We start from the raw sequence: 21,950 nt of genomic DNA, 5'->3' as shown, positions 1-21,950 counted from the left end.
CCACCCTCTCACACCCATCACTTATTACATAAATTGAGGGAGGGGGAAGGGGGGAACTACCTCACCCTCCCCTCCCTCCCCTTCTGTATATCGCGTATCTTTCCTCTATTTCTGGGCTATTTTATCCTGGACTCTTTGTATTCTTCCTCTTCTTCTCTTATTACTTTTTAGGTTTTTTCTTCTCCTTCTTTTTCTTCTTCTTCCCTTTATGAGGTTAGAAGTGTGATGAGAGAGAGAGAGAGAGAGAGAGAGTTGAATAAGACAGGTCAATACATTAAGTGTTGGAGACCATTAGTGGCTGCCCTGGAGGCTCTCTCTCTCTCTCTCTCTCTCTCTCTCTCTCTCTCTCTCTCTCTCTCTCTCTCTCTCTCTCTCTCTCTCTCTCTCTCTCTCTCACTCTCTCTCTCTCTCCATCTTGAAATTGACATCAGTATTTCTTACATCCATGATATTAAAGGGATCAGTGTTGGTGATAGACAGAGAGAGACAGACAGATGTTAGACAGAGAGAGATAGACAGATGTTAGATAGACAGAGACAGACAGATGTTAGATAGAGACAGACAGATGTTGTTTGTGTGTGTTTTATGATTTATTGAAGGTTAAATTAGTGTACATTATTTATGAACACACACACACACACACACACACACACACACATATATCATCATCAATCTTCAATATTATTATTATTGTTATTGTCATTGGTGTTATTATTGTTATTCTTGCTGTCGTTGTTGTTATTATTTACCATTATTAATGGTAATAGTAACAATAATAGTGACCTGACCTGACCTTTGCACCTCCTCAACAGGGTGACCTGTCCAAGACAGACTCCCGGGCCGTCTTCCTCACCGTACATGACATGGGCAGCAACCGTGAGTATAATGCAGGTTATGTATGTATGTATGTATGTATGTATGTATGTATATGTATTTATGTATGTATGTATGTATGTATGTATGTATGTATATGTATGTATGTATGTATATGTATGTATGTATATGTATTTATGTATGTATGTATGTATGTATGTATATGTATGTATGTATGTATATGTATTTATGTATGTATGTATGTATATGTATGTATGTATGCATGTATGTATGTATGTATGTATGCATGCATGGTATGTATGTATGTATGTATGTATGTATGTATGTATGTATGTATGTATATGTATGTATGTATGTATGTAGGTCACCTACCGACCTGTCATGTGTGTGTGTCAGTCATCATGCACTCGTGTGGTAATTAGTGCTGACTCAGGTGTTATTTTAGTGTTGTTACCTGTACTTTCATGACTGACCTGCCTTCACCTTGATTTAGGGCTGTAATGGTAGTTAGAAGGTTGTTAGTAATAGTTAATAAGGGCCTTGTTAGTATTAATCACGGCCAATTCTTGACCCAATATTAGGGATACGATGTAGTTAGGGCATCGTAGGCACTCTTAACTAGGGCAGTGGTGGTGAAGGAGACCTCGTAAATAGGGCAAGTAATTAAGGGTCACGGCATATTCCTGTAATTAGGTTGTTGGTAGTTAGTGTTCCTAGCTCGAGAGATCACTGGGCGCGCGCTGTCTCGTTCCGTAATTAGGTTGTTGGGGGGATGATTAGTGGCTTGGTACTGTAGGGGTGAGAGAGACAGACAGACAGGTGGAAAGATAGACAGACAGACGGACAAAGAGAGAGAGAATGAGACAGATAGATAGACAGAGAGAGACAGACAGAGAGAGAGAGAATGAGACAGATAGATAGACAGAGACATACAGACAGAGAGAGAGAATGCGACAGATAGATAGACAGAGATATAGACAACCCTACACCTCATTAACCTCTAGTACAGGTAACTGATTAATTATCATTATTCTCAAACAATTAATTAACTACTTTATTTCCTTAATATTTCCAATTAATTTACTTCATTTAATTAACTAAGAATTATTAAAAAAACAAAAAACATAAACTAATTCTAAACATCAAAAGGTCATCTTGGTTTACAGTATGTCTCGCAAGGGGAACTCCTCAGTTTTGGGAACACTTATGACAACACCTGAGGTCGATATATTGATCTGGTAGTACTGCTCTCTCTCTCTCTCTCTCTCTCTCTCTCTCTCTCTCTCTCTCTCTCTCTCTCTCTCTCTCTCTCAGTGTATCTGTATGTGTATATAATAATTCCATAATCACATATGTATCCATTATCCACGTATCATGTATCCTTCAGACTCGTCATGGGTGGAGTTCGTGGCTCACCCGGTGATGAAAGAGACGAAGGATCGCTCTGTCTTCATACACGTGGACATCCCGGGCCAGGAGGACGGGGCCAAGGACCTGCCTAACGAGTGAGTACCAGTGTGTCCTTAGTAGTCCTTCTACAGGCAGTTCCTACCTCCTACAGGCACCTCCTACCTTTTATAGACAACCTTCGGTCTCGTCCTGTCTTCCATAAGTTCCTCTTGTCTCCCACAGCCGCCCCAGTCACCTTCTTCAGGTACTCTCACCCGTTCCTCACTCCCGCCTCTCTTGTAATTTTGTTCAGCCTTCTGGGGGATATTTACGACTCCCGTAAATCGTCAGAGCTCTTAGGAGGGAGGGACCAAGGATCTACCTGACGAGTGATGACGCCCTTATGAAGCTTAAACCTTTTTCAGAACCCTTTCCTACCATCCTATGACTTTCCTCTCCCATCCTGTGAGCCCCCCACCCCCCTCTGTGTCTTTAGAGCCTTGGGTAGGACGCCTTTCTCTGGCAGGATTGATTTCATTCTTTTTTTTTCGTGTCACTGATAATTTTATAGTACATCCCTACTTGGTGAGTTCCATCTCTCTCCTCCCTCTCTCTCTCTCTCTCTCTCTCTCTCTCTCTCTCTCTCTCTCTCTCTCTCTCTCTCTCTCTCTCTCTCTCTCTCTCTCTCTCCTCTCTCTCTCTCTCTCTCTCTCAGCAGCCTACCGGATGGCCTCTCATAAATAACAATGTAATGCCGATGGACAGGACGTGAGGAAGAGGAAGAGAAGGAGGAATAGGAGGAGGAAGAGAAGATTAAAAAAAAAGAAAAAGGAGGAGACAGGGAAGAAAAAGTGGGAAGGAAGAAGGAGGAGGAGGGAAGGAATGAGAAAGAAGGGAAGGTGGGAAGAAGAAGGCAGGGAGGAGGAGGAGGACGAAGGGAAAGTGGTAAGGAGAAAGAGGAGGCGGAGGAGAGGAATAGAATATGAGAAGGAGAAAAGAGGAGGAAGACGAGGAGATAAAGAAGACATAGAAGAGTGAGAGATAAATGAGAAAGCGAAGGTGGGAATGAAGGAAAAAAAGAAAGTTGGAGAAGAAGAAGAGATAAAGGAGGAAGAAGAATGAACTGAAGGGAAAAGACTTATTTAATTATCTGTCTGTCATCCTGTTAAACCATCGCCCTGTTAAACCATCGCCCTGTTAAACCATCGCCCTGTTAAACCATCGCCCTGTTAAACCATCGCCCTGTTAAACCATCGTCCTGTTAAACCATCGCCCTGTTAAACCATCGCCCTGTTAAACCATCGCCCTGTTAAACCATCGCTGCTTTAAACCATCGCCCTGTTAAACCATCGCCCTGTTAAACCATAACCCTGTTAACCATCGCCCTTTTTAAACCATCGCCCTGTTGGCCATCGCCCTTTTAAACCATCGCCTGTTAAACCATCGCCCTGTTAAACCATCGCCTGTTAAACCATCGCCCTGTTAAACCATCGTCCTGTTCAACCCCATCTTCGTCCTGTTAGCGCCATCGTCCTGTTAAACCATCGCCCCGTTAAACCATCGTCATATTCGCAACCATCGCCCTGTTAAACCATCGCCCTGTTAAACCATCGTCCTGTTAAACCATCGCCCCGTTAAACCATCGCCCTGCTAAACCATCATCCTTAACAGAACCAGAGGGTACAGTAAAACAAATATTAAACCGCCAGGTGCATTATAAACCACCTCAAGAATTATTCATTTACATTAATATTTTTCACTCAATTTTTTTTTTATTATAATGCAAGAACTTCTCAGAGCCAGACACCACCCTGGAAAAAAATTTAGATCAGTTTTTCTTTTATACTTAGGGTCCCTTGTACAGCTTAAGGCAGCCCAGCATAACGGATACTATGCCTTATTATTATTATTGTTATTATTATTTGAATAGTATCATTATTATTATACTTTAATCTTTCTATATGGAAATTAGTATTATTGATTATATTTATATATCGAGTTACTGACTGACTGGTGGACTGAGAGACACTTCCACCATATCTGACCTGGAGACTCATTCAGTTGGTCAGTTGTATCTCGCCACCAGCAGGAGAGGCTGTCAACAGGATGTCACTGGTGGGGCATTGAGTCAATATCTAGGTCACTGGGGTATTATGGTTACCCTGTCGCTGGATGTCAAAGGTCAGAGGTCAACAACAAGGGAAATAATACATTATAGAGTAAGCGAAATATGGATGGTGAAATGCGTAGACTTTGATGTATAGAAATGGATTGATTTTATGATGACTTTAGATGGGTAATAATAAGAGACATTTATTATTATTATTATTATTATTATTATTATTATTGTTGTTGTTGTTGTTGTTTTATTTACGAGGCTTCTGAAAGACAAACCCCATTATAGTGACATGTTTGAGGGATACAGGTAAGCTTTATATCATTAAGGTGTTAAGCCAGGTAAGATAAAGGATACACAAATGGCTTTAATCACTTACTGGGTAAAGGCTCACCAGAGGTCAAAGTTCACTGCAGGGTATATGGTAGGTGTTTCTCTTACCATTACCTACACCAATTACCACTATCACCACTACTACCACCATTACCACTACTACCACCATTACCACTACTACCACCATTACCAATACTACCACCATTACCACTACTACCACCATTACCACTACTACCACACCACACCACGTCCTCCACCTAAGAGACTCAACAATCTTCAATACCTCGAGTAACACCACTCAAAGCTCTGCCACCCACCCTCCCTCTCTGTTGACTCCAAGTATTACCAACTAGACTTTGAAGTGCTGGATTTAGAAAGGAGTTTTAAGACCATGGGCGGGGGCTGGGTGTGAGGCGGGGGTGGTGTGGGTGGGTAGAGGGTGGCAGGATTTAGGTCAACAGGATATTAAAGCATGAAGACAAGTAGAGACCACACACACTTAAGGTCGGGTTATATTCCTCTGGCGGCACAATGGAACAGACAGCGTCAGTTTGTGGACGATTGTGTTTACATGAGAGATCTTTTGCTTCCTTATGCCAAGTGACTTTTGGGGTGGTCGTGGAGGAGAGCAACTTGTCGAGTATCTTCTTCTTCTTCTTCTTCTTCTTCTTCTTCTTCTTCTTCTTCTTCTTCTTCTCCTTCTTCTTCTTCTTCTTCTTCTTCTTCTTTGTCTGTGTTTTGTTCATATAGGCGCCATTTCGTAATTCTTCTCTCTCTCTCTCTCTCTCTCTCTCTCTCTCTCTCTCTCTCTCTTTCTTCATTCTCATTCTTCTTCGTTCAGTGACTTAACACACCGAATGAAGCCCAATATAGGAGGATTCGAACACTTATAAAGGAGGATCCCAACACTTATAAAAGACGATCCGAACACCAGAAGCTTAAGGAATGAGGCGCCAGTGAGTTAGGTGTTGGCCAGAGAGTTATACCTGTCTAATTACCTTCTTATCCAGGGGCTTAACGAGACTGGTTGACACACACACACACACACACACACACACACACACACACACACGTCACGTTTAGGTTCAAATTGACCTTTATCGATCATCACTACAACACGAAAAGAAGAAGACAAATTTTCCTCTCCTGTTGCCGGTGTCTTAAACCTCGATGATGTTTTCTCTTTAAGTATAGTGGTATCTCCATATAACGGATCCTGGATATAACGGACTTTTATTTCAATATAGTTCGTTAGATGTAGGTTTCATATTTAACGGACTTTCATTTCAATATAATCCGTTAGATAAAGGTTTCATATATAACGGACACTCGATATATCGGATTTTCATTTCAATATAATCCGTTAGATAAAGGTTTCATATATAACGGACACTCGATATATCGGATTTTCACCTTCATATAGTCTGTTAAATAATATAGGTTTTACTGTAAAGAAAAACCAAGAGATTTAAGTTTAATTAAATAAAAAAAAATTAAACGCTGATGTTGATACTGTAAATGTGTTTTATATAATTCATTAATAAAATGTAAATAATAAGCTTAAATAAATATAGGAAGATAATATTGAGAGTTATTTATGAATTTGGCGACCGAATTAAGAGTTCTTAGACCTTGGTGAATATAATCAATGGTGCCAGACGAAAACGACCCCTTGTTGCCTAGCCGAGATCACCTGCTGTGTGTGTGTGTGTGTGTGTGTGTGTGTGTGTGTGTGTGTGTGTGTGTGTGTGTGTGTGAGAGACGAGCTTTAAGAGGCCGTTCATGTCGTATTTTTATATTAGGAGAGAGAGAGAGAGAGAGAGAGAGAGAGAGAGAGAGAGAGAGAGAGAGAGAGAGAGCCTCCCCATCGTTCACTGAAGAGCCTTAAACCTGTGGACTGGTGCACGACCACCCAATATAGGTGCAACAGTGCTATTATCAAATGTATCAGTTAACTAATAAGGTTGATGTTCATGTTCATAATTAAGGAGTTATTGGATCTTAATGATCACTTATTGATTATAGATGATTTACCGTAATGAGTCACCTTCTCCGTGGGTGAGAGAGAGAGAGAGAGAGAGAGAGAGAGAGAGAGAGAGAGAGACCTTCCTCCCCATTACTCATTATTCCCATAGTTTCTTACGATAATTTTATCTCCCGTAATTGTACCTGGAAAAATGCATCTATTTACGGTTTACAGTTTTTGACTAGGTGAGGATAGATAGATGGTTGGATAGATGGATAGACAGATGGTTGGATAGATGGATAGATAGATGGGTGGATAGATGGATAGATAGATGGTTGGATAGATGGATAGATAGATGGTTGGATAGATGGATAGATAGATGGTTGGATAGATGGATAGATAGATGGGTGGATAGATGGATAGATAGATGGTTGGATAGATGGATAGATAGATGGTTGGATAGATGGATAGATAGATGGTTGGATAGATGGATAGATAGATGGTTGGATAGATGGACAGATAGATATATACTTTTTTGTTTACACTCCTGACTAGCAGTGGTTAGGGGGTGTGGGGTGGGGAGAAGAGGGTGTGGGGAGAAGAGGGTGTGGTGTGGGAGAAAAGGGTGTGGTATGTGGGCTCTGTCGACCTTAACAATCTCTCTCTCTCTCTCTCAGATTGTTTTCTCCGGATGTTTTTCGTATCTGATATTATTTGTAGTTTATATTAGTTTCTTTTATTTTGTCATTATAGAATTTGTGTTACCTGGAGTACTTGGTGTGTGTGTGTATGTATGTATGTATGTATGTATGTATGTATGTATGTATGTATGTATGTATGTGACAACCCCGACAATGTCTCGCCAGGAGCCTTGTGGTTCTCTGACAGGTGGATGGTGTTGTCAGAGGCTGGTGTTGTCAGAGGAGGGTGTTGTCAGAGGCTGGTGTTGTCAGAGGAGAGTGTTGTCAGAGGCTGGTGTTGTCAGTGGTTGGTGTTGTCAGAGGAGGGTGTTGCCAGAGGCTGGTGTTGTCAGAGGAGGGTGTTGTCAGATGCTGGTGTTGTCAGCCCCTCTTCCCTGAGTCTGGGGTGTGAATGCTGCTTTCAGACTCTCAGTGATGACAAGTTTTAAAAAAGACGACAATGTGTCGCTGAGAGAGAGAGAGAGAGAGAGAGAGAGATGGACAGGGGGGAAAAGAGAGAAGGACACACACACACACACACACACACACACACACACACACACACACACACACACACACACACACACACACACACACACACACACACACACACACACACACACACACACACACACACACACACACTCTCACCTTCACCCCTTCCTCCTCCCATCCTCCCTCTTCCTCACCCCCCCCAACAGCCACACCCTACCCCCTTCCTCACCTCCTCTTACCTCCTCTCCTTTTTGGATGTTCTCTCTAAAGGTAGAAAAAGACAGACAGGTAGACAGACAGACAGACCAGGCAGGTAGAAAAAGACAGACAGGTAGACAGACAGACAGACAGACCAGGATCGAGGTAGGATAAGCTGATAAGTTAGTGTGGTTGTATTGACACTTTGAATACTGATCATGAATACTTTGTGGTAAACCTTTGAATTAGAGAGAGAGAGAGAGAGAGAGAGAGAGGAGAGAGAGAGAGAGAGAGAGAGAGGGGGGGGTAAGGGAGAGGGATACGAGAGAGGGGAGAGTAGGGGATATTAATTATCCTCATAGAATCGAAGACCACACGACACAGTTGCCCATCCCTCCCTCTCTCCCTCTCTCCCTCTCTCCCTCTCTCTCGCTCCATCACTGCCTCCCTTCCTCACTCCCTCCACTACTACCCCTTCCCTCCTCCACTCACTCCTTCACCTCCCCTCCCAGGAATAGACGCCAGACGTACGGCGGGTAAGCAACGCCACACTAGCCTCCCCCGACTCACACACACACACTAATAGTGTATATAAACCTGTAGAAGAAGGAGAAGAAGAAGAAGAAGAAGAAGAAAAAGAAGAAGGATAACGGAGCAAGATATTATCCCTCGAATTCCTCTTGTTTGTTTGTTTGTCTCCTTCAACATCCACGAAAAACAATTCCCAAAAAAGAAGTGAAAAGAGAAAACACGTAAATTATCTACAAATGTTAACATGGTCGCTCTGGCTCCCTCTTGGTCTAGGTGTTACACAAGATTTTCGACCTTGCTGGCAGGTATTGCAGAGGAGTAAAAATGGCACTTTCTCTCCCAAAAAAAAAAAAAACTTGCAGCTTTAAGAAATTATTCACGGTAATTCTAACATAACAATGAAATTTAAGATTCAGTGTCTTCATTCTGAAAGGCTCTTAGGGTGAATTTTCCTCGTAACTGGAGGTATAGCCTAACAACAGACACTAAAGCCATTCTACAAAAATTAAGTTAAAATGGCTTCAGAATTACTCCTTGATTTTATCAACTTAATTCATATGGAGTTCAGGTAATTATTCTGCATAAGAGAAAGAGTTTGCTTACGTTCTTATAGGAATCCGCATTTAAAGTCTAGATTCCCAAAGATTCGCACGTTATGTATTTTTTTGTACGATATTCGCCACTTATTGTTATTTTATTTACCAAAACTTGGAGGTACGAGAACTCATTTTGATACAGTATTAAGAGTCTCAGTGAAATTTCGAAACCATTTTAGCCACCGTGTTTATATGTTAACGTGAAGTGAGAGACACGCCCTCACACTTCCTGCCTGGTGGTGGAGGGGTAACTTTTAACTGTAACTAGTCAAATGTGTGGCCCTAATAACCCATCCCTACTTGGCCCCGAGATAACATAACTTATCCATTTGGACCGGGGCCCAATCTTAATGGCCCCGGTTTTGATGATTATGAATATATTAGGGGAGGCCTGCAACCAACTTGCGGAGATGTGAGAATCCAGTTTGTGTAGTAGAATACTCCTCGCGGTGGCTGATGTAGTATCCATTCTCTTAAAAGTTACGCTTAAGATATATATTTATTTAATGCCTTTATAATTTTAAATATTTAAAGCTTGATAGCTGTTCGGGCGATTGGTCAGTTCTTTGTTACTTTGTCATCACCATTATTCTGTAGTGTTCGTGAGTTCTGGTCACCGAGAAAGGCTCCATCTGCCTGGGACGTGATGCACTAAACCAACACATATCAAATCCACCTACTGCAAGATACGATCCAGCGCTCAAAAAATAATCTTCATACACGTACGACCTCCTCTAGCTCCAGAGGAATGTTTCCCACTTTTAAATCTTGCATCGACTTTTCAAACATGCTCTCACTCTGTCACTCACTCTTTCAAAGATATGCCCCTCCCTCTTGAAACACTGCGGCAACCCAACACACAAACAGTATACCAGCCACCCACAGTAAGAGACATCCTCACGCCCTGCAGAAATAATGATCTAACCAGTCTTTAAAATATGTTCCTTTAGGATGACACCTGAGAAGTACATTTTCTTAATATGGGCAGAGTTGGCATCGATTGGCCAGGCGAGAGAGGAGAGCGGGAAGGAAGGTTGGGAGGGGCCAAGCCGGACCACCTACCCTCCCTGCTCGTCGTTACCAGCTTAAAGGCGTCGGATCCTTTTGTCGGACCCCGCCCGCTCCTGTGTGATGTTGGGGGTGAGGGATGTGGTCGGCCCGTCCCTGTATGATGTTGGGAGTGAGGGATGTGGTCGGCCCGCCCATGTGTAGTAGGTAGTAAGCAGCTACCAAACAGGGAGGTACTACCGCCTGGGAAGATATTGGAAGCATAATGTGTTGTCTAATGGTAGACCCTGTTGCCATATGGCATCACGAAAATTGTGACCAAGTCCCAGGTTGTTGATCTGACTTTCTGCCTCATGTACACACAATTGCAGGGTCTCAATTGTTTCTCTTACTATTGACTACACAACATACATATATTGTTTCTCACTTTTTATTTATTTTTATTTTTTGCATTTCTTTATGGTTCTTTATTATTATTATTATTATTATTATTATTATTATTATTATTATTATCATCATCATCATCATCATTGTTATTATTACATTTTCGCCCCCCGGGTACCGATGTGGATCAGTGACAGTGACCTGTGCCCGGGTGGGCTTATCCCCGTAAAAAAAAAATGTGTGGTGTTGGGGGTGTGATGAATGTGGTCCCTGTGTATTGTTGGGGAGGTGAGGGATGTGGCTGGCCCGCCCTGGCAGAAAGGTGAGGGGATTGTGGCCATCCTGCTCTTTTATGCGTGAAGGAGTAGGAGAAGGAGGCCCATTTTGCACCCCTATGGATGAGGTCTATAGTCCTCTCGCTTTTTTATGGAAATATGGAGACGTGTGACGAGGGATGTGTCTCATATGGGTGGCCAGGCTGCTTTTTCTCCTGTGACTGCCTGGGGTCAAGGGAAGGATATGAAGGACGTGTTGATGCCCTCCGCCGCCTCCTCCTCCTCGCCCCACTGAAGAAAAATGAAGCCAAAGGTGGGGAGCCAGGTGTAAGCTGAGCCAAGTAGAGGTTAAGGGAAGCGAAGAGGAACGTCGACCTTTCAAGGAGATTCAAAATGAAGAGCCAACCTTGAGAGGGATGGTCTTGGAGAGTGAGGGAGGGCAAGTAGGAGGCTGGTCATAGAGGGGGAGGGAAGGATGGAGGCAATCTGGAGGGAAGGAGGGAGGCTGTTCCTGGAGGGGAGGGAAGGAGGCTGGTCCTGGGGGAGGAAGGAGGCTGTTCCTGGAGGGGGAGGGAAGGAGGGAGGCTGGTCCTGGAGGGGGAGAGAAAGGGGGAGGTTGGTTCTGGAGGGGGCTGAAGGTAAGGAGGGAGGGAGATTGGTCCTGGAAGGTGAGGGATGGAGGGAAACTGGTCCAGGAAGTGTTCAAGTAATTCATTTATAAAGTCTGGAAAGTGAGGGCTGCGCCAGAGAGGATGGTCACTGGGCTTGGTGAGGGATATACGAAAATAGATATAATCTGAGATATAAAGGTTATCATATTGATGGTGGGGGGGGGGGGCGCCTCGCTGGTAGTGGTAGGCGAAGTCGAAGGGGGAGAATTCACCTTGGAGGCTCTAATGTAATAAGAAGGACTTGTAGCCATAACAACTTCTGTTTTGGTCTTTTTTGTGTGTGTTTTATTGGCTTTACCTGCCAAGATTATTAAGTCCCGTTCACTAAGTTTTAGTTTAAGGTGCTTCAACTGCGAGGGTTATCCACCATGGATCTCTTGTATGTAATTTTCTTTTTTACAACAGGTCAATTTTAGAATATCAATTTGAACTCCTGTTTCTGTCTGTATACACTTGAATACTCCAAGAGCGCTAAATCGGGTTAAAATAATAACCTCATACTGATAAATCAAGCGGGAAAAACTTATTTCATCCCTCGTGCGTCATTGGTTGAAATAGCTTTCAATAAACCCGAGAGGTAAAATAAGCTTTGGTATCATAGGATTTTCGTGAAAAGGATATGAGAGGAAAGGGTATTTAATGGTCTAGCGGATTTATTTGTAGACAAGAGGTGTATGAGGGCGGCGTGAGGTGGAAGGGAGGACGGGGTAGAAATCCGAGTAAATGGTGATGGAGAGAAGAAAGATAAGTAAATCGGGAAGAAGACCTGGAACAAGTGAGTTAAGGTTGAGAAATGAATGTCAAATTTAGTTTGTGATCATGTTAACTCTCTCTTTCTCTCTCCATGTATTTTACTTTTCTCCAGTCCTCTCACATGTACAGATACTGTACAGTAATTGAAAAGCTAAAGGTGACCTGACTCAGCATTAAAGGTTACCTTAGTTGCACTTGTGCTGTGATCTGACAATACACTAAGGGGAATTTATACTGTGTAATAACTCTGAATGGTGTGACGATCTAATGAAGGCGTCACAAGCAACAGTAACACTTTTGGACCAGAATTAGTGAAAGAAGCAGCCTTAATGTTTGTTTGTTTTTTTTAACATCCACCAACACTTCAAATACCCTGTATATACTCTTGCCCCCATTTACCCGTTAACATTTGTAGGTAAATTTGCATTTTCAATCAATAAGGCTCTCGAGTTGAGCAATATATTTTCCGATGGTTTACACAGTTGTAAGACACTTCATCTGTGACGTTTCCCTCGCAAATGAATTTAATATCCAGGGGGTAGAGCCCCCGATTAGGAGGTTAGGGTAGGTAATTTTAGGTCATTTGCGAGGGAAACGTCATAAAAGAAGTGTCTTACAACTGTGTAAACCATCGGAAAATATATTGCTCAACTCGAGAGCCTTATTGGTTGAAAATGCAAATTTACTCATTTGTATTCCATGAACTAGATCTGGTCACTTATACTGTATATTTATCATGACTCGTACATATGTCTCTGAATTACTACCTGCCTCGTGTTTGAGGCTCAGTCATTAATGGCAGTTTGAGAGGCAAGTTATTATGAATGAATCCTCGTCACCTAATATAGGTAATGTATTACAATTAGGTGCTTATGAAAATTATTTTTGGACTAATTAACTTGAAAGCTACTGAATGATATTTGATAGAAGTAGGTTCATGAAATGTGTTTAACCTTCCTATTTCATGTTGGGTACCTGACTGCTCTAGAGGGAGACCTCAACATAGTAGCTTCCAGACCACTCTATCACTACTTATCAATAAAACCCTTTTTATTCACCTTATCCCTTCTTCATTCTCTTCATTATGTGCTGTTCCTCCTTACATTCCTTCAGTGTGGGGAGTCACCCTCTATCCAACAAACCTGCCTCACTGCCTCTGGACTCCCCCTTCACCCTCCTGTTCTCTGGTGATCTCCTCACACGTTCATAACACCATAGACGACTTCTATTTACACTTCCCGCCACTGCTATTCAAATTCTCTCAGCCTTTCCAAATCTTTTCCCTTGAACTTCCCTCTTTCATGCCCCCATCTATTCTATTCACCTGAGATAGAGCTTTCAGGTAAGCTAACTCATTTCAGTAGCTTGAATTTTTGATCATTCTGCTTCAAGTCCATGTTTCACTTCTGTATGTTCACTTAAGTACAAGCTGTACAGGTATTATACTATCCCACATTTCCTTTATTCATTTCCATTTCCTTTAATGATACCTGTACTTTCTGACTCCCTAAGTAGTCTCCTCTCATCAATTTTCCCATATTTCACTCACTGCTGTACTGTACCATGTATTCGTTGTTTTATTAACAGATATTATAATTCTTTAATCTCCTCCAGTATTTCATGCCTCAACATAATTTGGTAAATGTTGAATGGTCAGTTAAGCTCTGTCACTGTACCAAAAATTTTTACAGTATTCTTTACTTTCGCCAGAAAATCTCTCCCTATGGTTAAATGATCAACAGTTAAAGAGAATAATTAAATTCTTTCATACACAGCTGTTACTGTTGTGGCCTCTCAGACCTCTTGACTGTCTTAATATTTTACAAATTTACTTATTTTTATCCCCCTGACAGGAGTGAGTTATAAAGCAATCATATTGTCTATGTGTGTCAGTGGACATTTTCTATTACTTTACAAATAACAGATATACAGTACAGGTATAATTTTTTTCTCATTGGTTCATTAATTTCAAACCATTGCCTTAGGGTTCAGAACTTAATGAACTCCCCATGTGGGAATTATCCCCTTATAAATTTTGGAAAAATTAATGTAAAAATTATCTTTTTCATTGTGGGGGTCAACATTTGTTTCAAGTACAATGCTCTCACTTATCTAATTACCGTTACCCTAAGACTGCATGTCTTTTTCAGCTTTGTGTTCCCGACCATGCAGATGATTGCCGAGGATTTGATTGCCGTGGTGGACCACCTCAAAGTGAAGTTGGTCATCGGTCTAGGTGAGGGCGCCGGGGCCAACATTTTGGCTCGCTTTGGCATGGCCTATCCAGACCGCTGTATGGGTCTTGTGCTCATCCACTGCACTTCCACTACTGCTGGTGTTATGGAGCATTTTAAGGACAAGGTAATACTAAAGTTCATAATATTTAAGTACAGTACTGTATATTAGAAAATAATGATGCAAAAAGAGTTACTTTTAAGAAAGACAAAGATAACTGTGGCAGCTAAGAGGGCAATTGGAAATCCTACATGTAATGCTCAGTTCCCACACTGTAAAAGTTAGTCGGCAATAGGTAAGACATCCAACTGCAAAGCTTTCTCCAAATTTACCTGATGGCAACTGGGACACCATGGATACCATAGGATTAATCCTAAAGTCTTGAAAGAGCTCACACTCGGTGCCCTCACAACATTCTCTGGCAGATTGTTCCAAGAGTTCACAATTTTCACTGTGAAGAAGTTTGCTCTCACAGTTTTCTGGACTTGTGGCTTCTTCAACCTTGAGTTGTAACCCTTTGTGAGGTGGGCATCCGTCAGCTCCAGGTATGGACACTCGACTGAGTAGTGCCCTCTGATATGATTATACACCTCAATTATATCACTCCCTTGCCAATCTGTAGTATAAGCTAGGCAGTTGCAGGCGCTCTAATCTTTCTGGATAACTGAGGTGCCATAGTTCAGGCACTAGTCTGGTGGCCCTCCTTTGGAGATTTTCAATCAACTGACAGTCCCTAGCATATCTCGGGAACCAGGCGGGGTAACCGTACTCCAGATGGGGGAAGCACCTCACTCTTGAAGATCGTTACGAGGGACGACCCGTCTAGATATCTGAACGACCTGACAAGACCTAATAGTTTAGTTGCTTGATTTATCTTCTTCTCACAATGGTCCAAGAATTTCAATTCATTGTCAACATACATACCCAGATACTTTTCACATTGCATCTCTATTAATGCAGTTTTTCATCCCGTTGGGACATGTTTTACACCTCCGTACCATTAGTATGACCCAGGTGCATCGTCTTACACTTCATGACATTGAATCTTAGCAGCTATATATATAGGAAAATGTCGATAATTTTGATAGCCGTGATATAAAAAAATCGTTATATAATGTCGCTATATATCCCGACCCTACTACACTGCCCTGTGGCACTCCACTTGTCACAGGTACACATGACGATTTCGTACCATTCATCACCACTCATTGCTTGCGATCATGCAGAAAGTCTGATTCATGCAAGGACACTTTCTCGAATCCTATACCCTTCCAGTTTAATTCTGAACCTCTCATGGGGTACGGTTCAAAAGCCTTGGCAAAATCTAAGTATAAATTGTCGATATTACCATCCTGTTCCAGAATTTGAGTCCAAACATCCAGTATTTTGAGTAATTGTGTCAAGGAGGAGCATCCCGGCAAAACACCATGCTGGCAATCCCTTGTGCTGGGGGTTCCTGGGGATCCGGTCCCCCCTCCCTTTTCATCAAAAAATTCTAATACTTTTCTTCAATGCAATATTGCACTCAGACATTTTTGTATTGTAAAATGTAATTACTATTGACCTTAAAATATCTCCTAATATCAAGTGCACACAGTCTCAAAATGGCATCAAAATGCCCATGAAATAGATTAAATTAAAAAAAAAAAAGGGGGTACTTACAGTGCTTCCCCAAACCCCAAGCTGCATGAGCTCACTGTGCTCGCCATGTTCTCCCACCCGTAACTGCTTGGACCCCCCTTATAATATTCCTTGACCCACCCCAATTACAAGGTTGTTTCATAGTACAGTAGATGTTCCATCATGGCCTCTCTTATAATGCTCTCTAGTACTTTACACATTATGCTGGTCAGGCTCGCCAGTCTACAATTATCTGTGGAGTGACAATTGCCCTTCTTGGATATAGGACTAACATAGCCATTTCCCAATAACTGGGGACCTTTTGCTCATCCAGGCATTTACAGAGCAGGATCTTACGGGGCTCAACAAGCTCATTGCACAACTCTCTTAACACTCTGGGAAGCAGAATCTAAATAACATGAAGTTGTCTGAACCTGTAATAGGAGGAGGCAAATTTAGATTGTTCAAGATTACATTAACTACTGTGGGATGAACAAATTAATTTCTCATTGCACTAATGAAAAAAATCCATGTTATATTTTTACTTAATTTTGTTTTTTAATGGGATATGAGACAAGATTTTTTTCTTCTTTTCTTTGTTAAGTGTCTTCATAATCAAGATAAAGTATAACCAACTTTAAAGCAGTGAAGCGTTTTAAAAAGCTAAAACTAGAGTTACCGGTATGCAATACTTAGGCTGAAATGTCTTGCTTCCAGGGCCATCTTACTGTACATAGTTTCTTGACTTGAATACAGTACCTGTGTAGTACTTTCTGAAGGCAGATGGTTTACTGTACTATATACAGTAAGTATTTTCTGTGAGCAAAACTTAGAAAATGCTACACTTAAGCAATGTCTTCCTTAAGACTATCTATTCTTTTAATTTAGACATTGTAATGTAGACTTCTGGTGTTGTATGCATTCTGCTGTATCCCAATAATACTTGTGTTTTCATCAATCAACTTGTTACAGATCATCTCATGGAAGCTAAACAACGTGGGCATGCACCCCACCGCTGAGCAGTACCTCATCTTCCATAAATTTGGACACGTAAGTTTTAAATAAATCTACGGTTTTATTTACATGTTTAAATTATTGAAAGTCTTAACTGTAATTTAATAGTAGGTTGTTGCCCTTCAAGTACAGTACTGCCACAATTAGTTTCATAAAATTTATACTGTATTGTTATGTGAAAACCTAGAGTATTTTATTCCAACAACTTTACTTCACAGAATCTATTACTAAAGTAAGATATGTCCTCGGAAGTGGTTTATTCTTACATTCTTATGTGAATTTCTGATATCTACCGGAGGTTGGGCCAAAGGTGACCACTGTTTCTTTGTAACATTTAAAGCAACAATTTTTGTTGCATTGCTTTCATGTTTTACGCAGGCAAACACAAGGTAAAAATGCAAGTCAATTTTGTTTTGGATACAAATGCATTTCTTTTTTTATTATTTATGAAATTTTACCCTTTACCAATTGCCTCTTAGTAAGTGGTATATTTTTATGAATATTGATAAAATACCATTAGGTAAAATAATATTATCCACAGGAGAAAACTTGTATTCTGTAACTATTATGTCATCTGATGGTGGAGGAGCCCTCCATATTGACATACAGTAGATGGTATCTAAAGGGCAAATAATGTTATTGGTGGTGATCAGGATAATAATCTGTAATAAATATCCAGGAGAATAATAGTAATCATAGGTATCTTCTCAGACAATGTTAACTTGTCTTGATTGGCCAGAAATAGCCAAGACGAGGTAGAAAAGACTTTGTTATGAGTAAAACTGTAGTAACCAGGATCATGCTGGATTTGATACGGGAGTTGTATTTTGAAACTTTTATTGTATAATTTTCACCATTTCAAAATTACAGTACAGTACTGTACTGTAATACAGTATAGTAAAATGAGTGATCATAATACAAAACATGTACTGATTTTTTTTTGTGTGCGTGTGTGTGTGTAAAAAATTGCTCCGAAATGTCTCTTAAGCGCTGTACAGTATTGTACCTTTTCTGTCTGTTACCAGGTAATATATCTAACACCTAGGGTTTTTTCCTTAATTTGTAGAGAAAATACATAAATCAGATATCTATTGGTCTTAACATTTTATCTTAGAAAAAAAGATATTTTCAAGAATAATATTTGTCAACAACCGGGAAAGAACTTGGGAAGGAGAAATAGATAAATGGGCTGTATATTTGTGTGTTCGCATTTACTTATTACCATAATTGAACCATTTACATATTGGTATTATGGAGAAAAACAACTGTAATGTGTTGTCTCCATTTTTTATTTAGTTTGAGAATTTTATGATGAAAAGATACCCATTGGATCCCTCTGTAGAATGAGACAAGGTTGGCAAAGTTCTTAAATTACTTTCACATTTCCATGACTCTCTTTCTGTAGGCCCGTTGACTTTACATTTTGGTTAGAAGTTAATTTCAACAGTTAGCAACTTTCTTTAACCTCTCACTCTTTCTCTCTCTCTCGCTCTCTTTCACTCTTTTATTTAATTACATACATCTGAACTGCTAATGCCAGAATTAGGGCTTTTAAAATCATAAACCATTACTATTTTTCTCTAACTACATTATAGCAAATCTGTTTAAATCGTAGCTAAAAGGTGGGATGCACTCAAAAGATTTCCTGTATGAACAAGTTGGAAAGTTTTAGTGTTGCAGGAATTAAGCTGGATAAAAATGCTGATGTTAATTATGTAAATGAGAAGTGTAAGAGCATTTTGAATGGTATGTTGAACTGTAAGGAAAAATCAAATGTTGGGGAGTGGTAAAATAGTGATGAAAGATTACCATGTTAAGTGAGTGTTAGAGGAGTGTTATAACAGTGTGTTCATGTGTGTCGAAGGTATGTGCCACTATTTTGACTTAAAATTACATGGATAACAACAGCAATAGGAATTTATTTTTAGTACTGGTATTTGGGATAAGACAGCAAATATGGTTTACAGTGCCTAATTCACAGTGCTGCTGTCCGAGTTCAAGTACAGTACTGTACTGTAGTGCAAAGCCCAACTGCAGTTTGACTTGAAGAACTTATTGTATCGCGTACGTTAACTCTAAGTGTTTGAATCTGATTTGTATTTAATCTTATTTGGTGAGAGAATGACTCTGAGTACCGGTATTATTTTGGGTATACTGTATCATCATAAAGTAAACTTATCATACTTAGCTTAAACATTAAATATCTTTTATTAATTTTTCAGTGATATTCAGATTAGGGAAATGACTGATACATACTTGGATTGCATTACCATTAACTGTGTGTTTTTCCTTGCTGTGTGACCAAATCAGTGAAATGTTTTCATTACACACTAACTTCAAGTACTGTATTTTATAATTAGGGAATATAGGTTTTCTATTCAATTTATTATATCATGTAAAAAACAAATTTGATGTTTCTTTAGCTGCTGAAATGACAGGTATGAACAGAAAATACTTGCAGATTTATGTTTGGATTCACAGTAACAAAATATAAACTTTCTCATTCAAATTTACATTAAAAGGAAGAGACAGCACTTCTATTAAAGCAATAATATATAGCTTTCATATCTACTGGTATTCCCTTCAGTTTTAATTTTTATATTTTTTACTTTTATTCTCTCTACCACTGATTGGTTTGTTAGCCGCTTGGGTGGTCGGTCACATCTCTGTTACACACTGTTGGCAAATACTGAGCATGCACTGGCTCCAGAATGTATCTGTACCTGTGCCAGCATTGGTCAAGTCTGGTCTTGAAAGAGCTCACACTTGGTGCCAACACACTGTTGTTCTATTAAAAGTTTATTTCTTTTAAGGTGGATTTGATTCCTAAGTTTATGTTGTCATATTTAAATACACTTTGATTATTTGAGTCTAGTTGTTGCAGCACATTATCTAAATGTTTATACTTTCATCTCTTTCAGAAGCTGCATTATTAATAAAAGTTCATAATACTTTTAAGGAGATTTAGTCCCCATACACAGATTGCTTGCCAGATTGTGCATTGATTACCATAATTACTGTAGCATCAACTTGTCTGTCTTCCATACTAAGTGTTTGGTTAGAATCAGATATATTTTGAGTGTAAGATGTTTAATATTAGTGTTAAAGTGATGTGCTTACCCAGTACAGTGCCATATAATGTTGAGTGTTCTATTGATGGTATGGAAGTGTTAGTCTAAAGATGTGTGGTGATGCCGTGTCTCACTTCTGTTCCAGATGCTCTCTCAGGTACTCCGTCAGCTGCTGCAGTTGTCAGTCTTTCTCAGTCTGTATATGTTGTGAATAATCGGTGTGACTCACATTAAATGTTTATTTCACAGGCTATTGCATGTTTGATTCTCGGAAATTATTTTAGGAAGCAACTTCAGAGGCCTTGTTGGGGGATTCACTTTGATGTGTTAAACATGAGAGGAAGAATCTTGAAGTACTGTACCCGGTACTTTACTGTCTTGTTCTTTCTCAAAAAAAATTTCCACTTCAACCAGGTGTTAACAAAGTACAGTACTGTACTTGTATTGTAGTATGCTCTTTTCAAAGCTGAAGAGCATTTATGGTTAGGTCTTCAGCAAGACATTACTACAGATAACAGACCATTTAAAAATTGAAAATACACTTGTACTATACACTTGTACTGAGTTCCTTACTGCTGTTCTTAAACACTAATGTCCAGTTTAATGTGAATGTAACTCTTCATTACTTATGTCATTTCATTCTGTAAATACTGTAATAATTTTATGAGAGGGAAATATCAAGGTGCTTCTGAAATTCTCAAATCAGTTATTCTGAGGATCTTGCTTCATTGGTGTGCTGACTGGTGTAACTCATATAATTTCAGTGGCTCGATTAATGTTGTGCAGTGACGACCTTTACTGAAGTACTCATGTATCCTAGTTTGCTCAGCCCAGTAGCTTATGAACACTTCATATTATACATACCTGATGCATGAGTAGATAGTGATGTAAATTTAAACAAAACAAAAGAGCACAAAATGTCATGAATTAGACTTCTTCATTCATCAGATATGTAAAGTATGATGTGTGTAGTACTGTATTATAGCTTTCATGTGGCAAGACCAACACCTGTGAGTATCTATGCCATGCCAGGATTAATTTCTGTGGTGCCAGATTTCTTTGGTGCTAATAAGTTTGTGACTTACAGCTCATGTCTTCCCTCTATTAGTGTAGTGTTGTGTGAATACTCACCAACTCTAATTTCGAAATATTCTCTCTTTAATTCCAAACTTGTGGTGTCTCTGTACACAACTGTACTTGGCGTCTTCCAGCGCTTGATTGAGGTACTGTGTAGTGTTGTGTTATGAGGTGTCTAATATGTACTTATACCTACCACTCAATACAAGTTTGTCTATGATACTTACCACAACAGATGTAATTATCACCATTAAAGATGGCTGTGTTTTTTGTTCTTTTTAGTCCTTCAAGGATTTTAAGTCAGAAATATAAGCCTTAAACTTATAAATGAATATGAGAACTGAAGAATTATCATAGACAGACATTTTACAACTAACCATTGGGATTTGGGATGACAATTTAACAATGACACATAGCACATGAAGTCTTAACCAAACTGCCATCTCCAGGTCTAAATGTGTCGGTAACACTCAATTTAGACATATTAGTACAGTATGCAATAGTTAGTACCTTGCATGCATTATTTTATTAATTGCTATTGTTTTTGTTTTTTTGTTTTATAATGTACAGTATAAGGATTTCATGTCATAATTAACTAGGTGTATGTCTGCTTTATATTTGTTTTCAGTTACTTATTTTGTTATTTATAGATATTGTACAGTACAGTATATGTCATGTGTTATTTCGTTCATGCATATTTGCTC

The 21,950-nt window shown here is 39.9% G+C and overlaps 1 protein-coding gene across 3 annotated transcripts in view; it reads left to right on the top strand.

Annotated features, from left to right (window-relative positions):
• LOC121858662 (uncharacterized protein ZK1073.1-like) overlaps nucleotides 1–21,950 on the top strand; it is a 67,206-nt gene that overhangs the window by 40,935 nt on the left and 4,321 nt on the right. The window contains exons 3-7 of one of the 3 annotated variants that reach the window (XM_042355220.1): nucleotides 813–876; nucleotides 2,222–2,339; nucleotides 14,380–14,590; nucleotides 17,057–17,134; nucleotides 21,381–21,392. In XM_042355220.1, the coding sequence (XP_042211154.1) occupies nucleotides 813–876; nucleotides 2,222–2,339; nucleotides 14,380–14,590; nucleotides 17,057–17,134; nucleotides 21,381–21,392 (483 nt within the window). Of the gene's footprint in view, nucleotides 1–812; nucleotides 877–2,221; nucleotides 2,340–14,379; nucleotides 14,591–17,056; nucleotides 17,135–20,314; nucleotides 20,327–21,380; nucleotides 21,393–21,950 lie in introns of all 3 variants that reach the window. The other 2 variants (XM_042355221.1, XM_042355222.1) reach the window with 2 other exon arrangements.

This window comes from Homarus americanus, unplaced genomic scaffold (genome assembly GCF_018991925.1).
Source record: "Homarus americanus isolate GMGI-L3 unplaced genomic scaffold, GMGI_Hamer_2.0 scaffold74, whole genome shotgun sequence".
In the NCBI taxonomy this organism is placed as follows: Eukaryota; Metazoa; Arthropoda; class Malacostraca; order Decapoda; family Nephropidae; genus Homarus; species Homarus americanus.
This window is presented reverse-complemented; position numbering and strand designations above follow the sequence as displayed.